Source organism: Oncorhynchus tshawytscha, linkage group LG19, assembly GCF_018296145.1.
Source record: "Oncorhynchus tshawytscha isolate Ot180627B linkage group LG19, Otsh_v2.0, whole genome shotgun sequence".
Classification (NCBI taxonomy): domain Eukaryota; kingdom Metazoa; phylum Chordata; class Actinopteri; order Salmoniformes; family Salmonidae; genus Oncorhynchus; species Oncorhynchus tshawytscha.
This window is the reverse complement of record NC_056447.1, coordinates 55,372,183-55,390,272: the sequence shown is the minus strand read 5'-3', so window position 1 is coordinate 55,390,272 and position 18,090 is coordinate 55,372,183. Positions and strand designations below refer to the sequence as shown.

At 45.7% G+C, this 18,090-nt stretch overlaps 1 protein-coding gene across 1 annotated transcript in view; it reads right to left on the bottom strand.

The window, feature by feature from the left end:
* Positions 1–10,900: 10,900 nt before the first annotated feature.
* The window catches only part of LOC112219063 (DNA-binding protein RFX7), a 55,080-nt gene continuing 47,890 nt past the window's right edge, over positions 10,901–18,090 (bottom strand). The window contains exon 11 of the mRNA XM_042301921.1: positions 10,901–16,034. Coding sequence (XP_042157855.1) covers positions 12,039–16,034 — 3,996 coding nt within the window. The 3' untranslated portion in view covers positions 10,901–12,038. The remainder of the gene's footprint in view (positions 16,035–18,090) is intronic.

Here is an 18,090-nt window from a genome sequence, read left to right as displayed (position 1 = left end):
CAAGACTAATGGTCAGGATAACGCTGTCCGATCATCTCTTTAGTATTCATTCATTTACAAATATGCTCTGTTTCATTTAAAGGTTTCGTAATGCAGGTGAAATCAGTACAGGACCATCTGTTAAGGTTTGAATCAGAACCTCAACATCTCTCCTTTACTTGATGTTTTAATGCTGTGTAGAAACAGTTAAAGGGCTATTTGACTTTTAAAAAAATAAAAAATAATGTCATATTCAAAAGGAGTGCCTACATTATCCACCACCCTGTACAGGTGCGTGTTGTTAAACTACATCTGTTATCATAATCCTCATTCGTAGAGTGACTACATTATCCACCACCCTGTACAGTCCCTGGTAAAATCATTAAGACCTTAAGGTGCTGTAACTCACACAGTCCAATACTGAGCTGCTGTTTTATATATCTGTTTATATTATTGTATCATCCACATTCATTCCCTGGTTAAATCTGGCTACTTATGTGCCCTAATTGTTAGTGTTGGGGAAAATAATCTGAAAATATAGTTTACTAAACTACCCATTACCTCACACAAGAAGAATTTAAACTACACTAAAGCTTCCCTTAAGAAAAATATAGTTTACTAAGCTACCCATTACCTCACACCAGAAGAATTTAAGCTACACTAAAGCTTCCCTTAAGAAAAATATAGTTTACTTAACTAAAGTTACTTTGATAAAGTAATTTACTAAATCCAAAGTACTTTGTGAAAAAGTATCGTATCTCAATCTGAAACGTCATAGAATACAAAATTAAAAGAACAGATCTGGAGTCAGATGTTAGCAGAATGTGTTATTGAGCCTAATAGAGAAAGGGAAAGGGGGGATACCTAGTTAGTTGTCCAACTGAATGTATTCAACTGAAATGTGTCTTCCGCATTTAACCCAAACCCCTCTGAATCAGAGAGATGGGGGGCTGCCATAATCGACATCCACGTAGTTAGCTACACCGCTACATGGTAAAACAGTAGTGTATAGTTCCAGTAGTTAGCTACATGGTAAAACAGTAGTGTATAGTTCCAGTAGTTAGCTACACCGCTACATGGTAAAACAGTAGTGTGTAGTTCCAGTAGTTAGCTACATGGTAAAACAGTAGTGTGTAGTTCCAGTAGTTAGCTACACCGCTACATGGTAAAACAGTAGTGTGTAGTTCCAGTAGTTAGCTACACCGCTACATGGTAAAACAGTAGTGTGTAGTTCCAGTAGTTAAAACATGGTAAAACAGTAGTGTATAGTTCCAGTAGTTAGCTACACCGCTACATGGTAAAACAGTAGTGTGTAGTTCCAGTAGTTAGCTACATGGTAAAACAGTAGTGTGTAGTTCCAGTAGTTAGCTACATGGTAAAACAGTAGTGTGTAGTTCCAACAGTTAGCTACACCGCTACATGGTAAAACAGTAGTGTTTAGTTCCAGTAGTTAGCTACACCGCTACATGGTAAAACAGTAGTGTGTAGTTCCAGTAGTTAGCTACACCGCTACATGGTAAAACAGTAGTGTGTAGTTCCAGTAGTTAGCTACACCGCTACATGGTAAAACAGTAGTGTGTAGTTCCAGTAGTTAGCTACACCGCTACATGGTAAAACAGTAGTGTGTAGTTCCAGTAGTTAGCTACATGGTAAAACAGTAGTGTGTAGTTCCAGTAGTTAGCTACACCTCTACATGGTAAAACAGTAGTGTGTAGTTCCAGTAGTTAGCTACACCGCTACATGGTAAAACAGTAGTGTATAGTTCCAGTAGTTAGCTACACCGCTACATGATAAAACAGTAGTGTGTAGTTCCAGTAGTTAGCCCTACCGCTACATGGTAAAACAGTAGTGTGTAGTTCCAGTAGTTAGCTACACTGCTACATGGTAAAACAGTAGTGTGTAGTTCCAGTAGTTAGCTACACTGCTACATGGTAAAACAGTAGTGTATAGTTCCAGTAGTTAGCTACCCCACTACATGATCATTTAAAAAAATGTTACTATTGAAAACACGACCTAGATTTGAATTCAGTTCAACTACCACCAAGCTACATCAAAACATAATTAAATTTCTAGTTGAACTTTATGTAGATCACTACTCCCCAACACTGCTAAATGTTTTGTAAATTTGATCTTTATTTAACTAGGTAAGTCAGTTAAGAACAAATTCTTATTTTCAATGACGGCCTAGTAACAGTGGGTTAACTGCCTGTTCAGGGGCAGAACGACAGATTTGTACCTTGTCAGCTTGGGGATTTGAACTTGCAACCTTTTGGTTACTAGTCCAACGCTCTAACCACTAGGCTACCCTGCCAAATGGCACTGTGTGGAATTCGTATAGAATTGACCAATATCGAGAGCAAGGAGAGATGAGTGTGCAACTTGTTTCTTTGTGTGTGTAGTTTATTTTCCTTTAGTCAGCATCTCAGGGAAGGGGTGTGTTCTTTATTGCTCTATGTCATTGATTGGACCACATACTGCTTAAACAACACTGTCACTGTGTGGAGGCACAGCACAGTGACAAGGCTCCTCACTCTCAGGGTCAAGAGTCAGAGGTCAGGGGTCAGGCTGGGCAAGGTCATGATCAATAGGAGTAAAGGTCATTAACATGTTATAAATACGGTGGAGGGCCTGGGAACGGAGAGACAAGACCAACAGACTTCTTCCTGATTGGTCGAGGGGATTTGTGTGGGGGAAGAGGGAGGCCCCTCCTCCCCAGTTACCCCAGGAGCCATCCAATGGGCTGACTTGACCTTTAACCTTTTGATGTGTAGGGGCTTGAGGTTGACCCCCAGCTCTGCCATATTGTCAATGCAAAAGAACAATCGGATACAACATCTACAGAGCATTCGGAGAGTATTCAGACCCCTTGACTTTTTCCAGATTTTGTTACATTACAGCCTTATTCTAAAATTGATTTAAAGAAAAATGTTTCCTCATCAATCTACTCACAATACCCCATCATGACAAAGCACATTTTTGCAAATGTATGAAAAATAAAAAACAGAAATATTTTATTCACATAAGTATTCAGACCCTTTGCTAATGAGACTCAAAACTGAGATCAGGTGCATCCTGTTTCCATTGATCATCCTTGAGATGTTTCTACAACTTGATTGGAGTCCACCTGTGGTAAATTCAGTTGATTGGACATGATTTGGAAAGGCAGACACCTGTCTATAGAAGGTCCCACAGTTGACAGTTTATGTCAGAGCAAAAACCAAAGCCATGAGGTCGAAGGTATTGTCAGTAGAGCTCCAAGACAGGATTGTGTCGAGGCACAGATCTGGGGAAGGGTACCAATACATTTATGCAGCATTGAAGGTCCCCAAGAACACAGTGGCCTCCATCATTCTTAAATGGAAGACGTTTGGAACCACCAAGACTCTTCTTAGAGCTGGCCGCCCGGTCAAACTGAGCAATCAGAGGAGATCTCCACCCGGCACAGCCAGAAGAGGACTGGCCACCCCACATAGCCTGGTTCCTCTCTAGGTTTCTTCCTAGGTTTTGGCCTTTCTAGGGAGTTTTTCCTAGCCACCGTGCTTCTACACCTGCATTGCTTGCTGTTTGGGGTTTTAGGCTGGGTTTCTGTACAGCACTTTGAGATATCAGCTGATGTACGAAGGGCTATATAAATACATTTGATTTGATTTGAAGGGCCTTGGTCAGGGAGCTGACCAAGAACCTGATGGTCACTCTGACAGAGCTCCAGAGTTCCTCTGTGGAGATGGGAGAACCTTCCGGAAGGACAATCATCTCTGCAGCATTTCACCAATCAGGCCTTTATGGTAGAGTAGCCAGGCGGAAGCCATTCCTCAGTAAAAGGCACATGACAGTCCTCTTGGAGTCTCAGACCATGAGAAACAAGATTCTCTGGTCTGATGAAACCAAAATTGAACTCTTTGACCTGAATACCAAGCGTCACGTCTGAAGGAAACCTGACACCATCCCTACGGTGAAGCATGGTGGTGGCAACATCACGCTGTGAGGACGTTTTTCAACGGCAGGGACAGGGAGACTATTCAGGATCAAGGGAAAGATGGAAGGAGCAAAGTACAGAGAGATCCATGATGAAAACCTGCTCCAGAGCGCTCAGGACCTCAGACTGGGGTGAAGGTTCACCTTCCAACAGGTCAACGACCCTAAGCACACAGCCAAGACAATGCAGGAATGGAATTTGGGACAAGTCTCTGAATGTCTTTGCGTGGCCCAGCCAGAGCTCGGACTTGAACCCAACTGAACATCTCTGGAGACCTGAAAATATCTGTGCAGCAACACTCTCCATCCAACCTGACAGAGCTTGAGAGGATCTGCAGAAAAGCATGGGAGAAACTCCCCAAATTCAGGTGTGCCAAGCTTGTAGCATCATACCCAAGAAGACTCAAGGCTGTAATCACTACCAAAGGTGCTTCAACAAAGTACTGAGTAAAGGGCTTGAATACTTTTTAATCAAAAATTTAAAAAATTGGCCAAATTTCTAAAAACCTGTTTTTACTTTGTCATTATGGGGTATTGTGTGTAGATTGACAATGGGGGAAAAAATGGGATTAAGTCTGTAATGTAACAAAATGTGGAAAGGGTCAAGGGTTCTGAATACTTTACAAATGCACTGTTATAAAGAAAGTGGGGAAAAAATTAAAAACGTTGGATAAAACTCATTGCAAAAAAGACAAGGTATTTCTGTTAGTTCCTGTTCATCGTAGGGGACACAGAAAACCTTCTCAGTAGGCTATCATCAATAGTGTTGCCACTTGAGGCCAGTTTTTCATCAGTACTATATCTATGCGTTTGAAATAGAATACAGTGGATCTGTGTAGTTCAACGTTACCGTTTAGAAACGAAGCGAACACAATGAAGAGCAACATTCTATAAAAAAGTTTATTGGCTTTTAAAACCACTTTAAAAATCTCACCTGTGAGCACTTTCCATTGAAAAAGAAACATTAACGCTTTTGTTTTGCCATATTAACAAGCTACTGTACATATGACACAGTACACCAGACAACAACAGAGGGAGGGAGCTTCTTCTACTGGTAGGAATGAACAGGATAGATGAGTCAAACTGAGTTGGTACTGGCTCAGGGTCAGTCGGAACTCACAACGAGTCACTGCTAGACGGAACCTTAGAATCATAACAAGTCATTCTAAATTCTATAGTTGGAACTTGTGTAAATCTAAAGATGGAGGTGCATTTTCCTTCATTCAAAGATTAAATTCAAATATCAGTGCCTTACAGTATAATGCCACAAAAATCAATACATTTTTGTTAACAACTTCTTTCTTTTACAAATGCAAAAATAAAAAGAAGTATGCAAAAAAATAAAAAATAACAGTCAGTCATTAATGAAACATAGAGAATTATCTTAACTTATATTAAGTAAACAGCCCACAATGTAAAGTAATGTAACTTACTTTAATTAAGTTAACTACAGTAACACTGCCAGTCAGGTACACAAAAGCCGCCCAACTTACTGTAATTAAATTAACTACAGTAACACCGCCAGTCAGGTACACAGAAGCCGCCCAACTTACTGTAATTAAATTAACTACAGTAACACTGCCAGTCAGGTACACAGAAGCCACCCTTACCATAACAGACAGTGGTTACCTTACTGAAAGTGCGCCCGAAATGGCACCCTATTCCCTATGTAGTGCACCGTATAATGGCACCCTATTCCCTATGTAGTGCACTTGACCATGTCAAAAGTAGTGCACCGTATAGGGAATAAGATGCCATTTTGGTAAGCACTTAAGAATACAGAGTAGTAAAATAGAAATGATCAACACATGCAGGCCTACGTATTACAGTCATTCATCAACATAATGAAGCATGTCGGTTTTTAAAAGGGTTTATGAAATTTTTCCTCAAAATGTAAGATTATATTCTCGTGGATGAGAATGATTAAATCTCACTGAGATTATTATTATTATTAATGCACATGTTTGCTACAAGTTAATGATAGTAGAGTCATTATCTACATGACATTTGATAAAATGTTTACTTTCTTTCTTATCTTAGATCTTAAAAAATATTCTGTGTATTTGTTGTTGTTGTTGTTACCGGGGCCTCCGTTCGTCATTCCATCGTTACATTTGTCCATTATAAGGTTTATGTGACAAAGCTATGTGTCATGCCCTGGTCTTAGTATTCTGTGTTTTCGTTATTTATTTTGGTTAGGCCAGGGTGTGACATGGAGATTTATGTGGTTTGTTTTGTCTGGGGTTGTTTGTAGGTTATGGGATTGTGGTTAGAGTAGTACTCTAGGTAAGTCTATGGTTGCCTAGAGTGGTTCTCAATCAGAGGCAGGTGTTTATCGTTGTCTCTGATTGGGAACCATATTTAGGCAGCCATATTCTTTGAGTGTTTGGTGGGTGATTGTTCCTGTCTTTGTGTTTTTGCACCAGAGAGGACTGTTTCAGTTTTTCACGTTTATTGTTTTGTATTTATGTTGATGGTTTGAGTTTGTTCTTTATTAAAGAACATGAACACCAACTACGCTGCATTTTGGTCCGATCCTTGCTACACCTCCTCTTCGGAGGAGGAGGAAGAACAGAACTTTACACTATGTTTCATATCATAAACATGTAGTGAAATAAAAGGGAACTTACAAAGGTTGTCTGTTGAAAACAGGGAACCTCATTGACATGTCTTCCCTCATTGTCATGTCTTCCCTCATTGTCATGTCTTCCCTCATTGACATGTCTTCCCTCATTGTCATGTTTTCCCTCATTGGCATGTTTTCCCTCATTGACATGTCTTCCCTCATTGACATGTCTTCCCTCATTGACATGTTTTTTCCAGTGTTTCTGCTTAAAAGGTTCTGAGCACAACGTCTGTAGAATCGATGACGTCACAGAAATGTATGCAACCGGGCTAATATTTCATACCACTACTCATCTGTTTTGTTCTTGTCAATAAAACCATGCGATTGTTCTCGTTCAAAGCACACGTCAGAGACCTATTATTATAATTATCTTTTTGAAAAGTCAAACACAGCAGCAAACTAGAGACCAAACGGACAGCATTACTATTACAAATACATCGATGAGACACCATATCTTAACCATTATCTTCACTATTATAAATCTGCTGAGCTCTCTTTTCTCTTTTTTTCTCAAATGGAACATAGATATTTATTAACTAGAATGATGGACATAATATAGTAAGTAGAGCCTTTTTCATCGTGACACAACATATTTCTATTTATCTATCCTATTTACAAATTAATGAAGCTTTAGTTTGACTATGACTTTTACAACAATAGCCACAACTCAAGCAAATCCTCCGAACTGTTATAAATTGCATTCGGGAAAGTATTCAGACCCCTTGACTTTTTTTCACATTTTGTTTTACGTTACAGCTTTATACAAAAATGTATTTAATAGTCCCCCCCCCCCTCCTCAATCTACACACAATACCCCATAATGACATCACAATACCCCATAATGACATCACAATACCCCATAATGACATCACAATACCCCATAATGACAAAGCAAAAACAGTTTTATTTTTTTAGAAATGTTTGCTAATTTATACAAATTAAGAAACTGAAAAATCACATTTACATAGGTATTCAGACCCTTTACTCAGTACTTTGTTGAAGCTCCTTTGACAGCAATTACAGCAGTTCTGCAGCATTGTAGTGTCATACATGGGTAAGACACTACAAGCTTGGCACGCCTGTATTTGGGAAAGTTTTCCCATTGTTCTCTGCAGATTCTCTCAAGCTCTGTCAGGTTGGATGGGGAGCGTTGCTGCACAGCTATGTTCAGGTCTCTCCAGAGATGTTTGATTGGGTTCAAGTCCGGGGTCTGGCTGGGTCACTCAAGGACATTCAGAGACTTGTCCCGAAGCCACTCCTGCGTTGTGTTGGAAGGTGAACCTTCGCCCCCAGTCTGAGGTCTTCAGCGCTCTGGAGAAGGTTTTCACCAATGATCTCTCTATACTTTTCTCCGTTCAACTTTTCCTCGATCCTGAATAGTCTCTCAGTTGTTGAGCAACTTCGAGGGTCTGAATACTTATGTAAATACTTGCAAGAAATTCTAAAAACCTGTTTTTGCTTTGCCATTATAGAGTACTGTGATGTCATTATGGGGTATTGTGATGTCATTATGGAGTATTGTGATGTCATTATGGAGTATTGTGATGTCATTATGGGGTATTGTGATGTCATTATGGAGTATTGTGTGTAGATTGCTTGTGGATGTGTTTAAAATAATAATAATCTATTATAGAATAAGGCTGTAATGTAACAAAATGTGGAAAAAGTCAAGGGGTCTGAATACATTCCGAAGGCACTAACTGGCTGGCTGTGATTGTTTCAACAACATGCTCTCTGGCCCAGTGTTGCCTAAGCAACAACCTCAGCCATTTACATACTTTACATAGATTTTTGCAGCTTTTCGTCTTTTAAACTCACCCTATTCCCTATATAGTGCACTACTTTAGACCAGAGCCCTATAGAACCCTATTCCCTATATAGTGCACTACTTTAGACCAGAGCCCTATAGAACCCTATTCCCTATATAGTGCACTACTTTAGACCAGAGCCCTATAGAACCCTATTCCCTATACAGTGCACTACTTTAGACCAGAGCCCTATAGAACCCTATTCCCTATATAGTGCACTACTTTAGACCAGAGCCCTATTCCCTATATAGTGCACTACTTTAGACCAGAGCCCTATAGAACCCTATTCCCTATATAGTGCACTACTTTAGACCAGAGCCCTATAGAACCCTATATATAGTGCACTACTTTAGACCAGAGCCCTATAGAACCCTATTCCCTATATAGTGCACTACTTTAGACCAGAGCCCTATAGAACCCTATTCCTATAGTGCACTACTTTAGACCAGAGCCCTATAGAACCCTATTCCCTATATAGTGCACTACTTTAGACCAGAGCCCTATAGAACCCTATTCCCTATATAGTGCACTACTTTAGATCAGAGCCCTATAGAACCCTATTCCCTATATAGTGCACTACTTTAGACCAGAGCCCTATAGAACCCTATTCCCTATATAGTGCACTACTTTAGACCAGAGCCCTATAGAACCCTATTCCCTATATAGTGCACTACTTTAGACCAGAGCCCTATAGAACCCTATTCCCTATATAGTGCACTACTTTAGATCAGAGCCCTATAGAACCCTATTCCCTATATAGTGCACTACTTTAGACCAGAGCCCTATAGAACCCTATTCCCTATATAGTGCACTACTTTAGATCAGAGCCCTATAGAACCCTATTCCCTATATAGTGCACTACTTTAGACCAGAGCCCTATAGAACCCTATTCCCTATATAGTGCACTACTTTAGACCAGAGCCCTATAGAACCCTATTCCCTATATAGTGCACTACTTTAGACCAGAGCCCTATAGAACCCTATTCCCTATATAGTGCACTACTTTAGATCAGAGCCCTATAGAACACTATTCCCTATATAGTGCACTACTTTAGACCAGAGCCCTATAGAACCCTATTCCCTATATAGTGCACTACTTTAGACCAGAGCCCTATAGAACCCTATTCCCTATATAGTGCACTACTTTAGATCAGAGCCCTATAGAACCCTATTCCCTATATAGTGCACTACTTTAGACCAGAGCCCTATAGAACCCTATTCCCTATATAGTGCACTACTTTAGATCAGAGCCCTATAGAACCCTATTACCTATATAGTGCACTACTTTAGATCAGAGCCCTATAGAAACCCTATTCCCTATATAGTGCACTACTTTTGACCAGAGCCCTATAGAACCCTATTCCCTATATAGTGCACTACTTTAGATCAGAGCCCTATAGAACCCTATTCCCTATATAGTGCACTACTTTAGACCAGAGCCCTATAGAACCCTATTCCCTATATAGTGCACTACTTTTGACCAGAGCCCTATAGAACCCTATTCCCTATATAGTGCACTACTTTAGATCAGAGCCCTATAGAACCCTATTCCCTATATAGTGCACTACTTTAGACCAGAGCCCTATAGAACCCTATTCCCTATATAGTGCACTGCTTTGGCTTGTTTTTATACAGGATGGATGCCTCAAGTGACACTGCAAATAAAAAAGAGAATCATAAGGAAAAAAAGTTTTGAAAACATTATCAGATTTTAAACAGTTGTCTTGATATGAATGGTGAAGCTCTGGATGGTTCTAGAATTATAGAATCGGTTCTAGAATGTGCAGATTCTATGTACTACTATATAGTATTATATAGTCTGTCTGTAGGGATGGCGTAAGGCCTTGGAAGATTGGAAAATAAGGCAGCCATGTTTGTTGTTGCTTCCCTTCCTCGGAGTGTCATATTGGTTCTTCACCAGATAAGACTACCAGCACTAGCGAATCCAGCTCCTCTTCCTCATCTTTAAAATCCCTCTCCATCTCTTCCTAATTGAACAGTACAAGTAGCATATATAGACTGACATTTAAACTGTTCAGATATGAACCAGTATGCCATTGATTTGGTTTCAATATGATGCATGATGGAGATGTCTTAAATTCAGCACCTGGTAGCTTGCGGATGCTACCCTTTTAGTGTTCGGACATGGTAGGCAAATTTACTGCTAAAATGTCATGTGTGTATTATTAAGTTGTCTTGGAATGTGTTGTTTGTGTGATTTTGTGAGTGTGATTATGTGAGTGTGATTATGTGATTATGTGAGTGTGATTATGTGAGTGTGATTATGTGAGTGTGATTATGTGATTATGTGAGTGTGATTATGTGAGTGTGATTATGTGAGTGTGATTATGTGAGTGTGATTATGTGATTATGTGAGTGTGATTATGTGATTATGTGAGTGTGATTATGTGAGTGTGATTGTGATTATGTGAGTGTGATTATGTGATTATGTGAGTGTGATTATGTGAGTGTGATTATGTGAGTGTGATTATGTGAGTGTGATTATGTGAGTGTGATTATGTGATTATGTGAGTGTGATTATGTGAGTGTGATTATGTGAGTGTGATTATGTGATTATGTGTGATTATGTGATTGTGTGATTTTGCGCCAGATGTCCTATGTGTTAGATGATTTCTGAATAAAACTATTGCATTATTGAATGAGTACACACAACATAGGAAGATGTGGTTTAACTGTGTGATGTTCATTATACTGTACCTTGGGAAATCTACCCCCAATAACAAGTCTGCCACTGAAATGGACCCCTACTCCATATAGTGCAGTACTCTTGATCAGAACCCTCGGTTGGCATTTCAGACACAGACCACATCTCACTGACCACGTCTCACAGACCACGTCTGGCAGACCACGTCTCACAGACCACGTCTGGCAGACCACGTCTGGCTGACCACGTCTGGCAGACCGCGTCTGGCAGACCGCGTCTCACTGTCCACGTCTGGCAGACCGCGTCTCACTGTCCACGTCTCGCTGACCACGTCTCGCTGACCACGTCTCACTGTCCACGTCTGGCAGACCACGTCTCACTGACCACATGTCACTGTCCACGTCTGGCAGACCACGTCTGGCTGACCACGTCTTGCAGACCAGGTCTCACAGACCACGTCTCACTGTCCACATCTGGCAGACCACGTCTCGCTGACCACGTGTCCCAGTCCACATCTCGCTGACCACGTCTCGCTGACCACGTCTCGCTGACCACGTCTCGCTGACCACGTCTCGCTGACCACGTCTCCCAGTCCACGTCTCACTGACCACGTCTCCCAGTCCACGTCTCACAGACCATATCTTCCCTCACTTGAAATATACTCATTGATGATTTCATAGGAAGGTGAAATTAAGAGGTAATGTTTGTGATTCAGATATCGTAACAATAAAAGAGATTCAGGTTAGGATGGCACTTTTCCCTGGACAAACGGCCGAGAGTCCAGAAGTTTTTTTCTTCCCCTGACGAAACAAGAAAAAAACAAAACCCCATAAATATACGTATTTATTTTAAGCCAGTCTGTATCTGAATTGACACACCCTAGTCCCTATATTGTACACTGCTTCTGACTAGGGCCAATAGACAAAGACCCATAGTAAACTATATAAGGGAATGAGCTTCAATTTGTTCACACACAATAACATCATTAGCCCAACATCTCTACGGTAGTAGGCTGGTCTTTGCACTCCAGCCAGTCGAACGAGGAGTTCACAGTATCACTACATATCTGCTGAAACAGAGGATCGTTCTTCAGCTCTTCCAGTGTGGCGTCTTCGTACTGTTCTTGCTGCTGATTGGACGGATCGAACAGCAGGTCGGCGTCCAACGTGTTCAGGTCTGTGATGCTACTGGAGAGGTCAGAGATCAGCCTGATGTCGTTGGTGAAGTCGGAAGCCACAGCGGCGTTGAGTTCCGAGGCCACCTGACCAACCAGCTGAGAGCTAGGGTTGAGGCCTTCAGCGTGGACGTTGAGGCCTTCAGCGTGGACGTTGAGGCCTTCAGCGTGGACGTTGAGGCCGTCGTCACCTAACAGGTCTTTAACAGTGTTGCTGAAGTCTAGCTGTTGTTGTGCCTTGTCTTCTTCATCCTGTTGTTGTGCCTTGTCTTCTTCATCCTGTTGTTGTTGCTGCTGCTGGGTGGTGATGGGCTGGAGGAGTCGGAACCCGGCCTGGGGACTCTGGAGCTGGGGACTCTGGAGCTGGGGACTCTGGAGCTGGGCCTGGGGAATGTGGAGCTGGGGCCTCTGGGGCTGGGTGTGGGGACTCTGGAGCTGGGTGTGGGGAATGTGGAGCTGGGCCTGGGAACTCTGGAGCTGGGAACTCTGGAGCTGGGTGTGGGGACTATGGAGCTGGGTGTGGGGAATCTGTAGCTGGGGACTCTGGAGCTGGGTGTGGGTACTCTGGAGCAGGGTGTGGGTACTCTGGAGCTGGGTGTGGGGACTCTGGAGCTGGGGACTCTGGAGCTGGGCCTGGGGAATGTGGAGCTGGGGCTGGGGACTCTGGAGCTGGGTGTGGGGACTCTGGAGCTGGGTGTGGGGACTCTGGAGCTGGGTGTGGGGACTCTGGAGCTGGGGACTCTGGAGCTGGGCATGGGGAATGTGGAGCTGGGGCCTCTGGGGCTGGGGACTCTGGAGCTGGGTGTGGGGAATGTGGAGCTGGGCCTGGGAACTCTGGAGCTGGGAACTCTGGAGCTGGGTGTGGGGACTCTGGAGCTGGGTGTGGGGAAACTGTAGCTGGGGACTCTGTAGCTGGGGACTCTGGAGCTGGGGACTCTGGAGCTGGGGACTCTGGAGCTGGGGACTCTGGAGCTGGGGACTCTGGAGCTGGGTGTGGGGACTCTGGAGCTGGGTGTGGGGACTCTGGAGCTGGGTGTGGGGACTCTGGAGCTGGGTGTGGGGACTCTGGAGTGGGGGCTCTGGAGCTGGGTGTGGGGAATGTGGAGCTGGGGCCTCTGGGGCTGGGGACTCTGGAGCTGGGTGTGGGGACTCTGGAGCTGGGGACTCTGGAGCTGGGCCTGGGGAATGTGGAGCTGGGGCCTCTGGAGCTGGGTGTGGGGACTCTGGAGCTGGGTGTGAGGACTCTGGAGCTGGGTGTGGGGACTCTGGAGCTGGGGACTCTGGAGCTGGGCCTGGGGAATGTGGAGCTGGGGACTCTGGGGCTGGGGACTCTGGAGCTGGGTGTGGGGAATCTGTAGCTGGGGACTCTGTAGCTGGGGACTCTGGAGCTGGGTGTGGGGACTCTGGAGCTGGGTGTGGGGACTCTGGAGCTGGGGACTCTGGAGCTGGGCCTGGGGACTCTGGAGCTGGGCGCGGGGACTCTGGAGCTGGGCGCGGGGACTCTGGAGCTGGGTGCGGGGACTCTGGAGCTGGGTGCGGGGACTCTGGAGCTGGGTGCGGGGACTCTGGAGCTGGGCTCTGGAGCTGGGGACTCTGGAGCTGGGGACTCTGGAGCTGGGTGTGGGGACTCTGGAGCTGGGTGTGGGGACTCTGGAGCTGGGTGTGGGGACTCTGGAGCTGGGTGTGGGGACTCTGGAGCTGGGTGTGGGGACTCTGGAGCTGGGTGTGGGGAATGTGGAGCTGGGTGTGGGGAATGTGGAGCTGGGTGTGTGGACTCTGGAGCTGGGCCTGGGGAATGTGGAGCTGGGCCTGGGGAATGTGGAGCTGGGCCTGGGGAATGTGGAGCTGGGCCTGGGGAATGTGGAGCTGGGCCTGGGGAGTGTGGAGCTGGGCCTGGGGAGTGTGGAGCTGGGCCTGGGGAGTATGGAGCTGGGGGCTCTGGAGCTGGGGACTCTGGAGCTGGGCCTGGGGAGTGTGGAGCTTGGGATTCTGGAGCTGGGGGTCCTGGAGCAGCATAGCCTGGGTTTGTAGTAGCTGGGGATGGAGCTGTCCTGAGGCCTCCTGAAGCTCCTGGATCTGCTGTAGCTCCAGGTCCACATCCTCACCACCAGGGCCTGATTGTGCTTGGTTGAAGCTCACCTCCCCACCGTCTCCTCCGGTACTGGTGAGATAACCCCCGTGCTGCTGGAGCTCGAAAGAGGCAGGGCTGGAGCTGACAGTCTGCAGCTGAGACTGGTGGGCGTTCCCCCCTCCTCCTCCATCTCCTCCAGTGGTGAAGCCCCCAGGGACAGTCTGACTCTGAGACTGGGTCTCCAGCATCTGGGTGAGGTTCATGCGGGCGGTATAGTTGGAAGGGAGGTTGTTGATGCCCAGGCCCCTCACAGTGTCGTTTACGTCAGAGTCCATCTTACTCAGGAGGACGTTGGTGATCTTAGTGGCATTACTCTGGTTTTGTCCCTGGATGCCCTGCATCTCCACAACGCTCTGCATCATGATGTTTAAGGGCACCGATTGGCTGCGCTGGGCCATGCTGTGGAGGTTGCCGCCCACCGATTGGCTGTTGGACAGAATGATGAGTATTTCCTGTGAGGTCATGGGGGAACTAAACTGCGAGACAACCAATCGAGTGGTAGTGCCGGCGTTGGGGGTTGTGACGGTACCGCTGAAGGTCATCTGACTCACGGCGGGGCTGACGCTGCGGCAACGGAAGGCCCCGCCCCCTGATGGCAAGGCTCCACCCTTGCTGTCCAAAGGGGCGGGCACAGCGAAGCTCTCGTCCTGTTTGCTTGCCGTGTTGGTGGGTGTGGTTGATACGCTGGTCAACTGCTGTTGCACCGGAGAGATGGGGGTGAGATGTCCAAAATGGCTGCCGTCCTGCTGTCTGGACTGGGCCTGGAAACACTGGCCACTGTGGCCCGGGACAGCGAAGGCGTGCGGCTTACGGAAATGGTCATCCACTAGATCCTGGTAACTAGGCAGGAGTCCACCAAGGCTGTGGTTAGAGATGGATACCCCGGAACCTGACCCTGCTCCGACTCCTCCAGTAGCTTCAGTACCACTACTGTTATAGCGGTTGTTGATCCACTCCAGTTTAGCCTTATCAGGGTGCGTGGCCATGGGTCTCTGCATGGGCTTGATGGGACTGGAGGAGACAGACACCACGGAGGCATCGTGGTAACCCCCTGCCATGCTGGAGTTGATAGGGGTGAAGGCAAACGGGTTCCTGCACTCCACCGGGCTGGGCGGGATGCCGCTAGAACAGTTAGACAGAGCGCTTATAGGGGTGTGTCGTCCTCCTAGAGGCCCCTCCACGGGCGTGATAGGGGCCATGCTGTGATGGCAACAGGGGCTCTCTCTGGTCAGCTCATGCCCACCGAGAGTCATCTCCGTGGGGGTAGGGGTTGGAGTCAGGGTAGGGGTAATGCTGCTATGGGCAGACTGGTAGAAAGAGGAACTATCCTCCTGGTGGTGAGTGTTGAGGATGGACCCCTGGGGGCCCCCAGGCTGGCCCTGGAGAGAGATATTATCCACACAGGTACTGAACAACGGCTGGAGGCCTTTCAGCTTCATCTGTTCTTCCATCTGAACCAGTTCCTCCACTATGCTGTCCTGGGTCATATCGTCATCGTTAAAGGAGAAGTAGTCCATGGTGGAGCCGTGCTGGGAGGCTGAGGAGGCAAAGTGCACCATCTCCTGGTGAAGGCCAGATAACTGATCAGAGGAGTCTGAGGTCTGGGACATGATGTTGGAGAGTTGGTGTTGGTCTGTAGAATCCAGGGCCTGCTGCTTGGTGTGGTCTGCTGCGATCTAGAACAGAATGAAATAGAACATAACTTTATTGACAATCAAAAGGAGGAGGAACAATGTTTTATTGGTATTACCCAAAAGGGATGATTTCAAAAGACATCAAATGACATTTTAATAAGAAATGTGTACGGTCAATTGTTATAATATTGTGGAATGACTTTAACAAACGTTTGTAAACTCCACAAATGAAAAATAGTTAGCCTGATATACTGTACTAGAGACCCATAGAGACCCAGAGACCCATGTACTAGAGACCCATAGACCCATGTACTAGAGACCCATAGAGACCCATGTACTAGAGACCCATAGAGACCCATAGACCCATGTACTAGAGACCCATAGACCCATGTACTAGAGACCCATAGAGACCCATGTACTAGAGACCCATAGAGACCCATGTACTAGAGACCCATAGAGACCCATAGACCCATGTACTAGAGACCCATAGAGACCCAAGTACTAGAGACCCATAGAGAGACCCATAGAGACCCATAGAGACCCATAGAGACCCATGTACTAGAGACCCATGTACTAGAGACCCATAGAGACCCATAGAGACCCATGTACTACTAGACCCATAGAGACCCATAGAGACCCATGTACTAGAGACCCATAGAGACCCATGTACTAGAGACCCATAGAGACCCATGTACTAGAGACCCATGTACTAGAGACCCATAGAGACCCATGTACTAGAGACCCATAGACCCATGTACTAGAGACCCATAGAGACCCATGTACTAGAGACCCATAGAGACCCATGTACTAGAGACCCATAGAGACCCATGTACTAGAGACCCATAGAGACCCATGTACTAGAGACCCATAGAGACCCATGTACTAGAGACCCATAGAGACCCATGTACTAGAGAGACCCATAGACCCATGTACTAGAGACCCATAGAGACCCATGTACTAGAGACCCATAGAGACCCATGTACTAGAGACCCATAGAGACCCATAGAGACCCATGTACTAGAGACCCATAGAGACCCATGTACTAGAGACCCATAGAGACCCATGTACTAGAGACCCATAGAGACCCATGTACTAGAGACCCATAGAGACCCATGTACTAGAGACCCATAGAGACCCATGTACTAGAGACCCATAGACCCATGTCCTAGAGACCCATAGAGACCCATGTACTAGAGACCCATAGAGACCCATGTACTAGAGACCCATGTACTAGAGACCCATGTACTAGAGAGACCCATGTACTAGAGACCCATAGAGACCCATGTACTAGAGACCCATAGAGACCCATAGAGAGACCCATGTACTAGAGACCCATAGAGACCCATGTACTAGAGACCCATAGAGACCCATGTACTAGAGACCCATAGAGACCCATGTACTAGAGAGAGACCCATAGACCCATGTACTAGAGACCCATAGACCCATGTACTAGAGACCCATGTAGAGACCCTAGAGACCCATGTACTAGAGACCCATAGAGACCCATGTACTAGAGACCCATGTACTAGAGACCCATAGAGACCCATGTACTAGAGACCCATAGACCCATGTCCTAGAGACCCATAGAGACCCATAGACCTATGTCCTAGAGACCCATAGAGACCCATGTACTAGAGACCCATAGAGACCCATAGAGACCCATGTACTAGAGACCCACTAGAGACCCATAGAGACCCATGTACTAGAGACCCATAGAGACCCATAGAGACCCATGTACTAGAGACCCATAGAGACCCATGTACTAGAGACCCATAGAGACACATGTACTAGAGACCCATAGAGACCCATAGAGACCCATGTACTAGAGACCCATAGAGACCCATGTACTAGAGACCCATAGAGACCCATGTACTAGAGACCCATAGAGACCCATGTACTAGAGACCCATAGAGACCCATGTACTAGAGACCCATAGACCCATGTCCTAGAGACCCATAGAGACCCATGTACTAGAGGCCCATAGAGACCCATGTACTAGAGACCCATAGAGACCCATGTACTAGAGACCCATAGAGACCCATGTACTAGAGACCCATAGAGACCCATAGAGACCCATGTACTAGAGACCCATAGAGAC